Source organism: Rattus rattus, chromosome 5 (genome assembly GCF_011064425.1).
Source record: "Rattus rattus isolate New Zealand chromosome 5, Rrattus_CSIRO_v1, whole genome shotgun sequence".
NCBI lineage: Eukaryota > Metazoa > Chordata > Mammalia > Rodentia > Muridae > Rattus > Rattus rattus.
Window position 1 is genome coordinate 84598562 of NC_046158.1, and position 18357 is coordinate 84616918.

The window sequence follows — 18357 nt, forward strand, 5'->3', positions numbered from 1 at the left end:
GGAGAGAAGCTTTAAGCTCTGTGCCAATCCCAAACATGGCATTCGCTATTGAGTGAGCCAATTCCATCTCCTGAGTCTGAATAACTTAGAGGAGACGTGATGTCATTGTCTACTTAGAGATAAATGGAAAGGAGTCTGGGTGTAGAATTTTGGAGTGGTCTTTGTAATAATAGTAATTAAAAGGAACATTACCTCATATATTTAAACTTTTTTCTGCAAGCCATGTGCTTTTCTCATTTTTGCTCAGTTTCACTCGGAGAGGGCTAGTATTTCTGTTTCATTATTTTTGAAGCGCTGTTTAATGACACTGGTTTAACACTTTCTCACAGTTCACTGCTTCAGTTTTCATCAAATTATAGTTCTTGTTACACTAGACATTTTCATCACCAATTTCCATATGCCTCAAAGCCATGCAAGGACCAGTTTGCCAACAGTGGATTCAGAGACCAGATCATGAGAGCTGCAGAGAACAATTTTTTTTTCTCCTTAGCTTTTCCTTTCCTTTCCTTTTCTTTGAAACTATGCATCAATTGTACAGTTTCTCTGTGATATTTCCACACATTCATATCATGTACTTAGAACCCATTCATCCCCTCTATCACCTTTTCTTATCTTAAATCCCTGAAGCTTTTCCAAAACAAAATGTTTAGAAATCACACAGTCCCCAAAGCCTTGGTGCTAAGGCACCAGTATGTGTTCAACTCGATCAGTGCGAGTCTCTGGTGAAGGTTTGGCTTACTGCAGTCTGGGGTTCTGATCCACAAATATTCTGATAAGCTAAGTCTTGACTATCTATGCATTCATATTCTTCATAACCCTGTTGTGGAAAAGCAACAGCCATACAATTTACCAAAGAAAATCGCTGGCATCTAAAGGATCTCTCCTAAATTCTCTAGCTTCCCCACGCTGTTGCCTTTGCCTATGAAGGTCCTGCTTTCACAGGAATGACATGGATTGGATTGCAGCTCTGAGTTTGCAGATCAGGGTTATATTACCAGTGACACAAATTCATTACCGGTTAGTTGACACTTTTCAATGAATGTACTTCTCTTGTCTTTGGATCTGGATATAACAAAAATGATGATCCGATGGTAATTAGCAAAATATTAATTCTTTAATTTGTTTTTTTTCCCCAAATTTCACCCATGTACCAAGAACGAATGAACACTCAAAAAGCCAGGGAGTTAGTATAATTGTGCCTGACGACTAAATGCAAATGTTTGGTCTCTCAAATATCAATTCCAGAAATGTGATTATCAGAAGACTGCAGAATTCCGGAAGAGGGGCCTCACTACAAAGTCTCCTTGGCTATCATGCGTGAAGTGTCCCAGAATGGAATATGATTCTTGAGTATGTTCAACGTAGACTATACATTTTACTATCTTTAGTTCATCTTTATTTTATCTTTAGTCTATCAAGATGCTTAATGACATGGGAAAATGTATACAGTGTTAACTCAGTGGGAAAAAAGCTACATAGGGAATGAGATTAATTCATCATTTTACTTAATATATATAATACTTTCATATCAATTTTGTGTGAAAGATTTTCAAGTGGGTTATAAAACCCTAATTGTTGGATGTTTCAGGCATTATCGAAGCTTTTTTAAAGTATTAATTCGGGGTTGGGGATTTAGCTCAGTGGTAGAGCACTTGCCTAGCAAGTGCAAGGCCTTGGGTTCGGTCCCCAGCTCCGGAAAAAAAAAAGAAAAAAAAAGTATTAATTCATTTAATCCTTACAATAGCTTTATAAAGCAGGGTCTTTTGAAAAAGAAGAAAACAAAGCACAAAGGGCTTGTGGAACTTGCCTGAGTTATAGAGTCAGTGCTAGGGATAGACCGAGTTCAAACCCCACTCTGCCCTCCGAGTTCCCAACTGTCTTCTGAGTTTAGAAAACATGCTTGTCTGGAAATCAAGTGTTCACAGTAGATATTTCTGAGTGACGGAATTAATTTTAATCTAGCCGTCCATTTTCTGATCTGCATTTTCTAGTCCTTCTCAAGGTAATTAAATACTTTAAGAGGGAAAAATGAAGTTTTGTTGTTCTCTTAAGCTCCTTCTGTACTAAGTGCAGAATGTGGATTTTAACATTGTATTCTGTTGTTACCTAAAACCAAACCAAAACAAAACAAAAGCTACTTTCTAGTAAATGTTCCTTTAATTTGATGCAGCTGGTAAAGCCACATGCCCCAGATCTTGGCTTTTCAACCATTGTCTTAAGTAGAAATCTCACTTTGTTTATAGAGCACTGTGGGGAATCCGGAGGACAAAAGAAATAGAAATGGTCCTTTCCAAGCACACAAACACCAAAAGGAGTGAAGTCTGAAAATATAGTTGTCATTGCATTGGTCCTAAATGTCTCTATTAATTTCCATTCATTTTCTCTTTGCAGTCTGAGCGGCTAAGGAGAGCAGTGACGTAGCTTGAAGCAAGGAGCCCAGTACTGGATTATTGTTCTTACAATAGATCTTTTCAAGACTAACAGAGGTTCACAGGGAACCATCCCATTACTGAGAGAATAATATTGTTATTGGTCGCCACTCTGTCTACATTTCAGCCTCCCTGAAAGCATATCTGTTTCTCTCTCTCTCTCTCTCTCTCTCTCTCTCTCTCTCTCTCTCTCTCTCTCTCTCTCTCTCTCTCTCTCCTGACATGGTTACTGAGAACTGAACTCAGGTCCTCTGGAAGAGCAGTATCTACTTTTAGCTGATGAGCCATTTCTGCTGCTCTTTGAAGATTTAAAAAAAAACACACAAAAAACAAACAATGTTTTGTTAAGAACCACTTCAGAATTTTCTTTGTAGTACTAAACATAAGTGAATTAGTTCTGGTAAAATCAGATGTAGAACTTTTACCTATATAAGTTCTGGAAGGAAAACAGAACTACATTTGCCTCCTGCATTTATATTTCATGGGGAAAGAGAACAAGTCCACAAATCAGTCAAAAATGAATGTACACCACTGAATGATTTAAGCTTCGTAGGCTTCAACCTAGGTACATAACAGCACTTTACACAACCGCTGTATTTAGTGTCAGGGTTCTTCCTAAAATACAGGATTCCAAGGAGACCTACATGATATAGGGAGGACGGCTGGAAGACTCAGCAAGGCTGGGCTCAGACTGCATCAGGGGCTTCAGGATGATGTCACTGGATCATAGAGATCTGCCTCTGTGGCTGGAGGCCACATGCCTGCAACCTGACGGTCAAGATTCTGGTAAACGTCTTAAAAATTATTATTTAAAATGTATTCACAATTTTTGACTGCATTCCGGCCTTCTCATGTCTCTCATCTTCATAATAATCCTTATGAAAGTTGGCCTCCCTTTCGAGGCAATGGCCACAGAATCTCCCTGTTGGCCTCAGTGTGCTCGCTCTAGCCTCCTGAAATCCATTCTCCACACTGGGAAAGAATGACCTTTACAGAACACTAATGTCATCATGTTACTGTTTTCCTCTATTTAAGATCTTTAAACAGTTTCCGGTTGCCCTCAGGGTAAAGTCAAACATCTTGAACAAGGGTTTCAGCTATGACCTTCAGACGTCTTTAGCTTAGCCCTGCAGATCCGACCACCAGTTCTATCAGTTCCAAATCCCTCTCCCACTGCCAAAACCATACATCACTCTCAGTACCTGGCCACCCTGACTTCTCTTTTCTGTGATGTCTTTATGCTCCTTTCTTCCACAGGAAGCCTTCAATCAACCCCATGAGATTGTAGGGAGTTGCTCCCAGATATCCATGGGTTCCGCACACTCAGGCTCAATCCGCTGTAGATATAAATATTCAAAAAGCAATCGCATCTACACTATAGATGCACTTGGCTTTTGTCATTGTTCCCCAACAGTATTAACAACTATTTACATAGCATTTGCATTGTATTAGGTATTTTAAATAACCTAGAGATAAGTATGCTGGAGGATGTGCCTGTCATACAGATAATACTGTGCCATTTTATATAAAGGACTTTGGCATATTCAGACTATGGGATTTAAGAGGCATGGAGGTCTGGGGAGTGATTATTTGTGGATTTTGAGGGACTACTATATTTTTTAATGTGAGAAAAAGATCCCTACTTTGGGCACAAGTGGATCATCAGCATAGTGCAAGAACTAAGACTGGAGAGATGGCTCAGTGGTGAGAGCGCTGGCTGTTCTTGCAAAGAACCTGACTTTGATTCCCAGCACCCACATGGCGGTTCATAACGGTTTGTGACTCTGCTCTAAGGGATCTGATTCTCTATCCCATCCTCCTTGTGCACTCCATGCATGAGACCTACAGACAGACTTGCAGACGAAACACCCCTATGCATTCATATGGTGACTAAGGAAATCATTAAAACGTCTAGAAAAAGAACTGTGTTGGGCCCCTAACAAGGCCTGGAAGCTATTGGAGATGGTAGCCCAGCACAGTGGCTTGGTGGAGAAAGACACTTCTCACCAAACCTAACCACCTGAATTCAGTCCTCGGGCCCCAGCAAGTTATCCCCATCACACATGTGTCATGGCATTACATAGCCACCTACATACTCACATACATACTAAATACATAAATGCAATAAACATTTTAAAAATGTACCAGTTGTGTAATTGAGTTATTACACTGGTGGGGAAATTTTTTGTTTCTGCTGTTCTCGGAACTCAGTTTTAGAAGTTGTATCTACCCACTTTTTTTTTTTTTTTTCTGAGAAGGAAAATTATGCTACCTTGTTAAATTGAATTATCCATTTTGAAAAAAAGAACTTACGCTGGTATTGTTTGCGGGTTGCATGGCTTTTCCACATTATTCATCTTTATGAGTCTTTTAGCTCTACTTCTGTGAGAATGCACTCTTTTTCCCTGACGAGCCTTCCCCGAGTAGCTCCAGATTCTACCACGTTTCCAAAATCGGGAACACGGCACATCAAAAGGCTTCGTATAATACATGAAAACTGATGGCAGAACTCATGCAAATCTGTTAGGATGGATATTTGTCTAGTTTATTATGTGTCCATATAAGCTCATATGTTATTAAATTTATTCATAATAAATATATTCACTATTTTTAACAGTAAATATAATGTTTGATACATGTTAGACATCAGTTACTAAAATGGTAAGAATCAATATTTTGTAAGTTTCTAAGATTTTTCACACCTCCCTTGCTAGTCATTATTTCTGCTACTAGCAAAGCTAAATCAAATTTACTTTTTCTAGTATACCGATTGTGAAACTTTTCAAGAAAGTGAAATTTCATCTATTCTAGTATGTCTCAAGTCTTTCTCAGTGCCACATGCACTTTTGTTAACCAAAAGAAGTTTTAAATAAAATGAAGCCCCGAATCATTCTTACATTTATTTTGAATGTGTCACAAAAAGACATATCCAAGGGTCAGATTCATCACATGGGTCCCTTTTGAGACTGTATCTTGACAAACGGTAAATATCTCGGGGTGAATTTTACTCAGGCTTCTTTGCATTTGGAGTCCTACTGTATTCCCAGAGAAAAGCCTTCAAATGGGCCAGACATTGTATAGTCAGTATTCAGTCTCTTGCTGAGAAAATGATTTGGTAAAACAGTCTTATATTTCTAGAGACATGAACAAAAACACTTTAAACTCAACTATTTTTCCTACATGGAAAGTTCTGATTTGCCCAACACCAGCCTTATGACGTCACTTCCTTTCTCGCAGAGCTGGCGTGGACTTTTCTTCGTTGTTCATTTGATTTTCTCACTGCCGCGCTCCGTCCTTTGCTTTTTTCTATTGATTCATGTAGTCATTGAACAACCATTTCCAAGGGTCTACGTGTGCACTGTACCTAAGTGTGGAGGGTAGAAAGAAATATAAGTCATAGTTTGACAGACTCGGGAGTTACAATAAACACATCCGAAGACTATTTTTAAAAGTGAGAACCATGGGGATTCGGGAGTTTAAAAAGTATTTTGTCGTTGAGTATTTTTATCATATCTTAGTAGCAGTGCTACAAGGCACTCTTGTTTCTAGTGATACCTCAGATTTTGATGGAAAACAATTATCAAAAGCTTGGACAGGTTAAAGACAAAAAGAACACAACTGTATTTTTTTCATGAAATGTACATAATTTCCTTGAAATTATCCAAAGAAGGTTAATGATTTTATTCCTTTAAAGGGCCATGGGACTAACCTAGGTTTTAGGGTGTTTTGTTCCAGCAGTCTTTCTTACAGGAGGCTGAGCAGGAATTTCAACAAAGCACTGAACTTTTAGGGGAAGAATCATTTGCTTCTAAGCTTCTACCCACAGTTCCGCCATGGCTCCCTCATTTTCTTTTCTAAATGCATTATGGAGAGATATTTTGCTGGGATTTACAGTGCGTATCAGGAAATGGATGCGGTCTGTCTGCATCCAGTCATTTTTGAAGTAAGCTTTTAGTATATGTAACTGTACTTGTGGATAATATCTCAAAATGTAAGTTTGAATCCACATACTGAGAATTATTTGAAAAGTGACTTCCTTTTGCTCCTGACTTACTGTTTAAATTCACTTACATTTCTCCAGCGTTTTTGTTTGTTTGACTTTAACAGACCAATGATAATAAAAATTACCAACCCACATACAAGTTGGTCATTGCTGGATAATTAATCTATAAATAAGGACCCAGTAAGGTTTGTTTCTTCTTATATCGAACATTTGTTTTGAATATTATTTTCCTCAGTTTCCCCTACTCAATAAAATGATACAAATTCCCACCTACTTTGCAAAGAACCACACACTTGATTTTTAATCACATTAAATATCCTTTAAAATGTGCCAGTAAAACAGAGCACACTGCTATGTACAGTCAACGTGCCCGTATTTAGATCTCAAACCATGTTCAAACTAGTTTGACTGTTTCAACTGGTGATTCAGTGTATGTGGGATAGTGCTCCGTGATATTATTTGGACTGATCAAGTCAGTCTAATCAGCCTTAAAATTCAAACTATTTAAAAAAGAGGAGTATATTGCTAACTCTTCTGGGAAACAAAACTCAGTATCTTAAAAGAACATGTTTCTAGTCAGTGTTCACGGTTGGACTGAAAACCAAAAGACAGAAAAATATAAAATTGCCCCTTCACCTCATCTTTGGCATCTTTTAATGTCAGTGTCACTTGCTGTGATTTGTGCCGGGCAAGGGAAGGCACCGTCCTTTCCCCTCAGCACATCAGGCAAGCACTGACACTCTGGGCATGCTGTACAATGAAAGTACATCAGTAAGCCCATCTCGGCTTCATTCTGCCTAAGCATAAGAGATGGGCTACTTAAAATTCAAGTGTCAGGAAAGTCCATTGTAAAAGGGAAATATTTTCAAGTGAATTCCGTTTGATCTTTTTTTTTTTTTTTTTTTTAATAAGGGGCTCTTTCTGCCTCTCTCCCTTCCTTCCTTTCCAGTCCTTGGAAACCAATTAGTCTCAGCACAGAGGCCACACAGACCAGGTTGAAATGACTCTTTTTAATTTTAGGGGATATAATTTCAGCCAGGACGTCTAGTCAGTTGTCACATAGTATACAAAGCACACGTTTTTCTCTCGTGCATACACACTGCTGTTCCCTTCGGAGAATGGTGATTTTTTTTTTTTTTTTTTTTTTTTTTGAGTCTGACTCCTAGAAAGGAATTAGATCTGGTCGCCTTCCAAATCCTTCAGCTCTGACAGTGGCATAACATCACAGGGCCACCTCATCTTTCAGACAGCCGTGCCAACCAAGTTTTCTAAAAAGCCTTCTGTCTTCTGTCCCACCATTTCAGCGGCTTTTTCTATCCTTGCCCCGCCCCCCTTTGCATACAATTCCTAGGGTTCCAGCCCCCTCCCCGCCAGGTTTCCAAAGTAGCAGAGAAAATTGGAGTAACTTCGATTTAAAAACATTTTTTTAAAGAGCAGGTCTTTGGGAAAGGGAGAATGTGATTCAAAGGGGCGCGCAGGAGGTGGGGGTAGGGGTGCGGAAACAATTAAAGCCTTTGCCTGACTTCACCTTCTTATCCTGAACCTGTCTTAATTCATGAAGGTGAAAAAACACCAGCTGGGTTGGCCTTTTCTTTCTCAGGAACAACATAGAGGCAAAGAGGGGTGTGTGTGCGTCTGGCGCTTTGAGAGGGTTGAGGAGAGGAAAGCCTCAGTTCAGCAGAGTTGAGGGACCCAGGGGTCGCCCCTCTTGGTGAGATCTTAGTGCCCCAGTCGCTCCTTCTGCCCCTGCAGCGAGTTCTGCGCTTTGGAGCTGTGCCAAGACCTCTGACAGAGCCTGGCAGGTTCATGAGTGGGGGGCGGGGGCTTGGTGTTCTCTTTGCAGAAGACGCCCATCTGGGGGTCTCCCCTATATTCCTGGCGCTTAGTGGCCCGCCCCCATCTCCCCGACCTCTATCATTTTAACGCTGATCACACACGATGGTGAACTTGCAGCTCTGCTTCCTGCCGCCCGCTTGACCCAGGGAGCACCAGCAGCCTGCGGGCCTCGCCCTCCGCTCTCCCTCCCCTCCTGGAAACCCCGCGGCCTCGGGGCGCGGGTGGGGGGTTCGAGTGGGCCGGAACTAAGGCAGGGGCGTGCAGGGCGAGGGGTCCCGGCGGGGAGCTCACAGCAAGCGGCGCCTGGGCCGCCCAGCTTCCTGGAGCTGTGCTCCTTTGACCCCAGTGGCAGTCCCTGTCACTGCACCGCTCGCGCTCCCTTCGCTCGCCGCGCCCTCGCTGCCTCTCCTCGCCCCCTCGCTCGTTCTCTCCCCAGATCGAGGCTGCTCCGGTCCTCTCCACCTCCCCCCGCAGCGACCCCGCGTCCCGCTCGCACCGCGCCCCTGTGCCGCCCTCCCAGGCCCTGGATCAGCGGCGGGGACCTCCGGGGTCGAAGGTTCTGGCCCGCCGGCGCCCCTCGCCCCTGCCACCCCCAGCGCTGCTCCGAGCCGGCTCGGGTGGCTTGGCGATGGCTCGCCCGCACACCGGGCGCTGAAGGCATCCCGGGGACCCGGAGCGCAGCCCGGGAAAGGTAATCCGCCCGGGAAAGGGAGGCGGAGGGCGGGGGAGGGGGGAGGAGGCGGCCGGTGCCGGGCGCGAGAGGAAGGGAAAAAAAAATGCACACACAAAGCGGAGCCCGGGTGAGAGGTGCCTTGTCAGAGGCGCGTGCGAGGGCGCGGGAGCTGCGGAGCGCGGCGGCCCCGCGACCCTGAGGTTGGCCGACTGAACACTCGAGGACCCGGGGAGAGCAGATTTGTTTCCCCCGAAGCCCCCGCAAGCGAGAGCGAATTTCTTTGCGTAGCTGCCCTTCTTCCCACTCCCCATCTCGCCCCCTGTTCTCCCTTCCCCCCCAAGCCCTCGGCCACCGACCTCTCGGGGTCCCCGCCTCCCTGCCCCCTCCTTCTCCGGGTTTCTCTGGAAGGTGGCGGCGGGGGGGCCGGGGGAGAGGTTGTCTGCGAAAGCCCGCGGCTAAAGCCCCGGGGCAAGGGATGGGGGTGGGGCCGGGGAGTCCGAGATCTGTTTACTAGAAAGTCCCAGGGTCGTGCGCCGCAGCTGCCCCGGCCTAGGCCCGGGTGCATTGTGTTGGCCCGAGCCCCGTGCGCCCGCGGCGGCCCCGGGCCAGGTGCAGTGGCCGGACGGCTCCGTGCAGCTTTGTGCTCCGGCCGCTCGCGCGCACAGCGCTCCAGCGCGGAGCTCTCCGCCGGCCCCCGCGCCCGGACCTTACTCTCCGGTCTCGGCGACCGCTGCCTGCCGAGCGAGAGGGCTGGGAGGCGGGGTACGGCAGCGTGGAAAAGTAACCGCGGCCGCCCAGTTTCTTTTCTACCTAAGCAGTAGTTGTGAGGGTCCCCCACCGCCACCCCTATTTACATTTACATGTGGCAAGATTGTCTTTAAAAACCTTTTAAATTTCGGGCTTTTGCGGCCTAGGAGGTGAAGGGAGCATTTTTTTTTTTTTACCTAGAGGTTCGAGAGGGCATTGAAATCCCCCAGCAAGAGCACGGAAAGATGAGCCCTGGGGTTGATTTATAGCGCACCCCCAACACACCCGGAATTAAGAGTGAATGCGGGTCATGAAAAATGTCTAATTGATTTGTGATGGTAAAGACACTAACAAGTCAGGGTGGGGAAAACAAACACAACTTCAACTGGAAGGGAAAGACTTCCAAAGAGGGGGCAAGGCTGTGGCCTCCACACTCCCTCTGCAGCCCGATGGCTGGCTGGATCCCTTCCCTTCCCAGCCGTTCCCGGGGAGGTGCCTGGCAGCTCCGGGACTCAGCGAGGAGGCGGTGGTTGTTCAGGGTGCGGACTCGGTCTCCTGCCTGTATGCTTGGAGATGCCAGGGCGCTTCGGAGGCTTCTGTCCCAGACCAGGGGTTAAGATGCGGCACCGAGGATGGCAACGACGTCAGAGCCCGTGTTTTACGGCGGTCTTCAGTCGGTGCCCCGCTGGGAGAGAGGAAGGTGGGGGAAAATGCTTAGCCAACCCTGGGGGAGTGAGTCTAGTGTCCTTAGTGCTGCCTCCATCGCCGGCAGTGGCGGTGGCGGTGCCCATCGGGTACTCAGCGCCTACGGAATGAGGAGGGAGTTGTGGCCAGGACCTGGCAACGAGAGCTGTTGACAGAGCAGGGCGTGCGTGTGTGTGTGTGTGTGTGTGTGTGTGTGTGTGTGTGTGTAGTAGCTGCAGCCCCCCACCCCATCTGCCCACCCTAGATTTAAAACAAACAAACCAATCCAAAGTAGAGAATTCTGCAGCCCCCCCCCGCGCCCCACCATATATAGACCCCACGCTTTGTCAGAGGCTCAGGAGAAAAGTCGTGCCCTCCTTCTCTGAAAGAATGTGCCAGCTGGGTGTCAGCAGTGCTGGAGACAAGTTCAGGTGTAAGTGTGAAGGGGAGGGAGGGAGCTTAGTGGACAGAGGCACGTGGAACTTTGTTAGCATCTCCAGAAAAATAAAGTAGCGGTACAACCACGGGGAAAGAGTGTGGGCATCGCTCCCGCATGCGGGAATGAGTAACTGGAAATGGGCATAAAAGAGTAGGGGCGTGAGTTTAAAAGGTTCTCGGTCCGCGAGGCAGAGGGAGGAGAGAATGAAATTTGGCGGGGTTGCACCGGGAGCGAGCTCTAAAGTCCCTCCATCCAGTAAGTGAGGTGGCTATCTTCCTGACTCAAATGAGCACCATTATTTAAACAAGGACAGCGAAATCCAGGACTCATTTCTCCTGGGCTTGTCTTAGGCAGCGTTCGAGTACAGAGGTCAAAAATTGTCGCTTTGAAAGTTTAGGTAAATCAGACTTCTGGTGTCTAGGAGGTGCAGACAGTTATTTAAGCCTTCAGTTTTTAATCCCCTCCTTGCCAGCAGACTTTTAAGAGGTTTTCCAAGTGGGTTCCTGGAAAAGAAAATTTCCAGTCCTGCAGCTTAGGGGACAGGAGTGACTGCTGTCTAGGAAATGCTCAATGTGCTCACGTGGGTTTTTTTTTTTTTTTTTAAAAACAGAAACTCTAACACCAGTGTGTATGCTTGGCAGTGACAGTCCTGTTTAGAGTTTTCTTTAGGCATGTTGGCATCTTGTACTGGGTGCCTTTGTTTGTGGATAAAATGCATTGAAGTATAAAATTAAAAGAAGAAAGCTGCTCCCTTTAACTATTGTGAGAAGAGGATGTGGTGGTGGTGGGGTTACAGCCCGAGTATTTGAAACAGGGTGATACTGCTTCTTCGAAGGTTAAGGTGGGGACCTTGGCATGTTTTAAGCATTCCCCCATATCTCCTGTAGAGTGATGTGGTTTAGCTCATGGCTTTGTCAGCTGAGAATCTTTCTCCATCCCACAGTCCTCCCAATCTCTCTCTCTCTCACACACACACACACACACACACACACACACACACACACACAAACACACACACACACACACACACACCAGGATATGTTCATTTTGAGGTGTGGATGGAATTGGACATAGCATTTTAAAAAATTAGACTTTTCTTGACTTGTGTGTAAAAGGTGCTGAGAAAGTTTTGAAGCTTTCTGCCTCAGTCTGACATTTTCTTCAAAGGACTCCAGATTAAAGAAGATAGACCCGGCAGGTGCACTGTTTCGATAAAACATTTGAAAGGGAACAAGGCAAAGATGAATTCAAATGAGGTGCCAGCCACCCATTTAGCCCTTCCGAACCACAGAGCTCTGGGCTTGCTGATGGAGAGAGATCATTTGCTTTGCTTGGGGCAGAGGGGCAAAGAGGCATAGTTGTTCCCTGACAGAAAATGAACATCTGTAGGGTGACTTTAGGATATCCTGGATCCTTTAGAAGTGGGAATCCGGCGTCTACGTTCTGACTCTTTTTGGCTTCAATCAGGATGGCTTGAGAGGGTCTCCCTCTACCCACTTCGAGTCACTGTAAATATTCAGTATGTCTATTTTATTTCTGGCCTGCATTCTTTTAGTTTAATTAGTAATTTTTTTTAATTCCCCAAACATTAAAATTCTTTCCGGCAAGGGGTACAGATACTTACTCCGAGGTCACCGTGGTCTAGACATGAATTTGATTTTCTGTTGCTTCTGAAATGTTCTGTATCTCACACAATAGACATTGATAGAAGGAAAATAAGAACCGCCAAGTAATTTTTATACCACTCTCTAATTTATGCAAACACGAAGTTCTCGTATTCTGAAAATGCGTATTTTCCCCCCTCTGCGCCTTGATGGCTAACATTCTTTTTAATGACAGTCATTTCTGTAACAGGAAGATGTCTTCATTTGTGTTTACTTTTCAGTACCACGCAATTACGCAGCTCCGAGCTTCAGTTGTGTCTCGGTACTTTGTGTCTCAAAAGAGAATTACAGCACTTAGAACAGGACTGCAATTTGAAGCAGGTGTTGTGTTTTACTGTTATGCAAAATAACAGTAAAATATAATTGTGTAGGAAATTAAGGAACCAGCTGCAAACTTAGTATGAAAACTGCTACATTATGATTCGTAAGCAGTTCTTTACAGATATCTTACATCCAAGGAGCAGGGCAAGATTTGGCTTAGCTAATCCTACTGGCCAGATTGCCATCGACTAGTGCTTAAGGGAGTCACCTCCCGGGAAGGCAGGGAGAAGAAGCAAGGGAACCCAAGGTAATATTTTGCTAAAAGTGTCAAAACACCAGGGATTCCTCTCCTGGCTATGGGAATGTTCTGGAAACTAAGGCCAGGTGGGTGTAACTTGACTGATGTAAAGAAAGCAAACCTTGGAGTAGAACATTGTGGAATGTTTTAGCCCAGCTAGCATATGGAGGGCAACAGGAGTCCTGGGTCACAAAACAAAATAGATGGCTCATGGCATGTCATCTATCTGCCTTTTGTTGGATATGTTAAGGTGTTTCACGCCAAGCTTCAATTTTCGATCTAACCTTGTGTGTGTGTGTGTGTGTGTGTGTGTGTGTGTGTGTGTGTATATATATATATATATATATATATATATATATATATATATATAGATATAGAGAGAGAGAGAGAGAGAGAGAGATAACATCTAAGATGTCTGGAACTTAGTGGTATACATGGCAAATGAATTCTGGCACAGCATTTTGAGAAAAATTCAGGCTAGCCAAGGAGTGTTTGTGATGCCTCCTGCTTCTTCCAGTTGATCACCAATTGCAACAGCTTCCATGCAAGGGCTTGCGTCCCCCCATCTTTGAACATCTGCCGTAAAAACAGACATCTTCATTTCTGTACTCTGCATGGCAACCAATACATTGACACTTATAAAAAGAATGAGAAATTCTGGAAGTTTCTTAAGGAAATGTGAACAGCTAGTAAGAATGACAGCGCCAGGAATGAAGGCCCAGACGTGATGGCTGCCCTCCCTGAATGCTCCCTTAAGGGGGGAAGAGGGAAGTCAGGGTTAGAAAGTGACTGACCTATTCTGTGTTCATCTGGCTTTCTGTTGAGTGGCTAGAATATTGAAAGAAAGTGCACCATGGTTAGTAAGAAGTTCTTGACCAGAGGGAATACCAGGCATTGTTATTTAGCAAAGTGTCTGCAAGACAAGCAAACTTATGTGTGCATCCTGTGCATTTTGTAGTTATACTCGGTTCTCTGTTAATGAGCACAGAGCCTTAAGTTTGCATTTGTCATGGTGTCCTGTGGATCATCCAAGCATCAAGATTGCAAGTGATTGTATAATGTGATACCAATTTTGTAAGGACCAAATATTTCAATTAGCAGGGAGGGTTTGGAAGAGTCTTCAAGCACAAACCATTTATAGCTAAACACCATGGCAACTGTGGATTTGGCCCTTCTGCAATTCACGTTAAGTGCCATAATTATAATTAGAGAGGAATTCTTAGTTTGAACTCCATTGAGACGATTCACCAGCACCTAGTGGTACCATGTAGGGTGTAATGTCCTCTCTGAGGGACGAGCAGGAAAGAGTCAGCAACAGTTATGTCCAGGAGGAAATACTAGCAATTCCGATTTTTTTTTTCTCCTGAGCCAATTTTATATTACAGATTCCAAACCCAATGTGTTTTAGAGCTGTCTTACTCATTGTTCTTGTTTTATAAAATCTATATACACACGTACACATATATGTTTTTTTTTCTTTTCCTAGAACGCACAGTGGTGTTGATGAGTAGATCCTTGGATTCAGAGGTCGGCTGAAACCCATCATGCCTGCTTCCAGCGTTCGCTCCGGAGACTTGTGAGTCTCGACTGCCTATAGGGAGGAAGGATGGCACATGGGATTCCTTCTCAAGGCAAAGTTACCATAACGGTGGATGAGTATAGCTCCAACCCCACCCAGGCATTCACACACTACAACATCAACCAGAGCAGATTCCAGCCGCCACATGTGCACATGTAAGTATTTCTCACGAATGTACGGAAGAGAAAAAAGTTAGCAACCAAGAAAAGCAAACTGAAAGAAAACTATTCCTCTGCATTCTGCTAGGGAGAGTGGAAGTCAGTGATTTCCAAAACAGATGGGTGGCTGTGGTTTCACATACAGGCCAGAAGAAACCCCTTGCTCGAATCTGTATAACTAGTCACACTTCTTTTTTTACAGCATGTCCAATCACAAAATGGCATTAGGTCTTCAGAGCCTCTGATGGGTTCTGATAAGTTGCCCACGCTTTGTAGCTAAGAATGGAGAGTTAAGGTATTTTCCTAATGCCACACGGTGAATGTTGGCAGTGAAATCCCACCTTTAGTTCAGTTTGCTTTACCATGTATTGTCTACTTCCATGATGAAATATTTCTTTAAGGTTTCTCTAACAGTTTCTTACACTCCATTCCACTAAGGCTTTGTATTCAGCTGGGAAATAGGCCTCATTGGAGATAATTGTCCAGCTACTGCTAAATCCATTGTCTCGCCTGTTGCTAGTGAAACGAGGGCTTCATTATGCAAGACTCGAACAATATGGGGAACAAAGGGTTAAGGGAGAGTGGAACAGTGGGTCTCGGGAATTTTAGTTTTCTTTTACTCCCTGATACGATGGAGTACATGTCGGGCCTTAAGCTATTTAAGAAGGAAACTGTATAGGAGACACTCAGAAACAAGGACACTGCAGCACCTGGTCACACACACCAACTTTTGTTTGGTCCTCTGCAGCAGAAGTGCTAGGCTGTCAATGGAAGGGGACAGAAGGTCACTGTGTTTCTTGTTTATCCAAGGCCTGGTGCCCATTCTTTATGAGCCTCCTTCCAATGTCTAACACGAGTCTTTCATGGCAGGACTCTTTGAACACCATGTGTAGTCAAGAGGGAAAGGTGGTTAGGATTTCGTTGACTGTTTTTACTTGAACTGAGGGTATGCACAAGTCACAAACTCTTTCTTCCAATAATTGTTTTATGTGAGCATTTAAAGAAACAGTAGCCCCACCACCTAAACACACACACACACAGAGATATTCTCATTCATTCTCATTCTCTCTCTCTCTCTCTCTCTCTCTCTCTCTCTCTCTCTCTCTCTCTCTCTCTCTCTCTCTCTCTCTCTCTCTCTCTCTAATTCAAAACCCTAACAAAACAGAATGGTGTTTGGCTATTAGTGTAAATAGCAGGGTGGTGTTTTGTAAGTAAGTTATGAGAAGCCTCTTAAAGTAACCGTGATGAGGTTTATGCAAAGTGGAAAAACCAAAACAGTAGGCTCCAGGGAAAGAAAAAAAAAACAACAACAACAACAAAAGACAAAAACAAAAACCACCACCACCACCACCAAAACAAAATACCAACAAAAAAACAAAAGAAAAAAACAAAAACAGCTTTGCAAATGGTTGGTTTCTAAGAACTTGCTGGCTGTGTGTGAGAATCTGCTGACAGAGAGGAAGGCAGAGGTTTGTAGGTGATCTGTTCACTCTTTGTTAAAATGGTAGTTTTTTCTGAACAGTAAGTATGTATTTGTTTTAAATAGTCCTTTTATTGTTTCCATTGAGTCCCTTTTCTTCAGGTATGTTATAAAATTTGTTCATGCACAGTTACGATCCCTTTAGCTCGCTTTGGAAGGCTGATATGTTGTGTTAATGAATCTCAGAGAACTCTGGATCCTGTTTCATGTGAGGCAGAGTGAATGCTGCCCTGTCCAGATTCCTTGGGAAATGACTGGCAGGCTCGGCCATTGCTCAGCTCAGTAGCGGTCTCTTATTTGCTCTTGCCCACAGGAGTCCACTGGTGAACTCACAGGAGTCCACTGGTGAACTGTGAATGATTAGAGAGATGGCTTTTAAACTCACTCTCCTGCTCTCAGGAGGAGGAGGGCGAAGCCCAAACACTCACAACAACAAAAAAGAGGTTTGTTATGGAAACCTAGACAGCTGTGGAGCCTGTCACTGAACCCCAGCCTGGGAACACAGGGCTCCTCCCGTGGCTCCAATGTGGCCTTTCCTTTTTATTACCCTTGGCTTCCTCTCACCTGGGAGCACCTTGGGCCCTCCTGTCTCTGCCATGAGTTAGCTGTTTCTTGCAGTGGTGACACCCTTCTGCTCTGATTAGCATTTGCTCTGAGCTAGTCTAGTTTCCTGCCCTCACGGGAAGCCTCTTGTCCTCTGTCTTGTGACATTTTTCCCAATTTGGGACAGTTGCTTTGGTTCCACCCGACGCCCTAGGTACTTGTCTATTTCTAGGACCTCTATTGTTATTTTTCTGTCGGTCTGTCTGTCTTCCATCCGTTACTATCTTTTCCTCTCTGTGTCTAGTGTCAATCATTCATTTTTACTTTCCTATCATTAATAGGTAACCCAATTATTACCTATTATATTTTATCTATTTTTATTATTTAATTAATTTTGTTATTTATACATCTTTATATTTATACAAAGTCATTATTATTTTATTATGTTTATTCCTCAATAGCTGTCACTTATTTTATCTATTTTCATGTTTGTATTTTCTATGTATATTATTATTCTTTCTATATTAACTATTACTATTTTTTCTGTCAATCATCTATCACCTTCTGTCTGTCTTCTATCTACCTGCCTGCCTGTCTGTCTGATGTACTGATTGATTCAAAAATTTCAGTTGTGTGTTGATAGGACAAACCAGGGTCATTCTGGAAGTGTGAGGGTATGCTTGCTTTGATGGGGATGTGGCTCCCCGTGGCCTCATTCTAACCTGTCCATCTGAGGGCCTGCTGTTGCTTTGTGTGTTGATGGCCTGGCTCATGACAACCCTGGTAGGTTGTAGCACTTGGGCATCTTCCTTGACTGCGATTACGTTCTATTTTGGGTGCACTAAAAACAGGACCCTTTGTCTAAATAGACACCGAAAGTGACCAGAACGTATTGGTGAGATATTGAACCTAAAATTTCTCCTGGTTTTTGGAAAAATTCCAACACGTCCTGGTAGAGTTTTGTTCATTCCTAGAGCTAGCTTGCCTTTCCTACTTGCAACATTTACATATTTATTTAGCTTTAGGTCTTTCAAGCATTTACTTTCCTTTCTCACTCCTATCCAAGGTCTGTGAAGCCCCCTGGTAGATACCAGTGCCCTTGGTCTTCCTTTCTATGACCTAGTGGTAGCAGTGGGCATTGTCTCACCTTAATTAAGGAATATTCATTTCCCTCTTATAATGGGGTTGGTTTGTCTCAGCTCAACTTTGTGACTAGCCCCTGTCTAGCTCCCCCTCTGATCAACTTCCCTTCCCCAGACATCATTCTATTCACAGGCAAGTAAGTGCACCAAATGACCGCTGTTGTTTTTAGCTGTGACTTAGGAAGACTGAAATTTAAATAGAACTCTTTTTGCAAGGTACCATTGTGAGGGACAAAAATCAGCCACCATCATTATGAAGCGTCCCTCCTTTAGAACTGGGTTCTCGCCCAGTTTAAAGAGGTTTGGGTTTGGTCCGTATCTATAAACTCTTAACAAGATTGCTACCAGACTTTCTAAGAACCATCGCTTTGAATTTCCTTCTGACGTAGGATTTTCTTTTTTATTTTTTTTAAAGTAATCC

At 44.0% G+C, this 18357-nt stretch overlaps 1 protein-coding gene across 4 annotated transcripts in view; it reads left to right on the forward strand.

The window, feature by feature from the left end:
- Positions 1-8494: 8494 nt before the first annotated feature.
- Mpped2 (metallophosphoesterase domain containing 2) overlaps positions 8495-18357 on the forward strand; it is a 177610-nt gene continuing 167747 nt past the window's right edge. Inside the window, exons 1-2 of one of the 4 annotated variants that reach the window (XM_032903849.1) lie at positions 8495-8959; positions 14521-14768. In XM_032903849.1, the coding sequence (XP_032759740.1) occupies positions 14641-14768 (128 nt within the window). In that variant the 5' untranslated portion in view covers positions 8495-8959; positions 14521-14640. Of the gene's footprint in view, positions 8960-10356; positions 10389-10726; positions 10806-14520; positions 14769-18357 lie in introns of those variants that run through there. The other 3 variants (XM_032903851.1, XM_032903850.1, XM_032903853.1) reach the window with 3 other exon arrangements.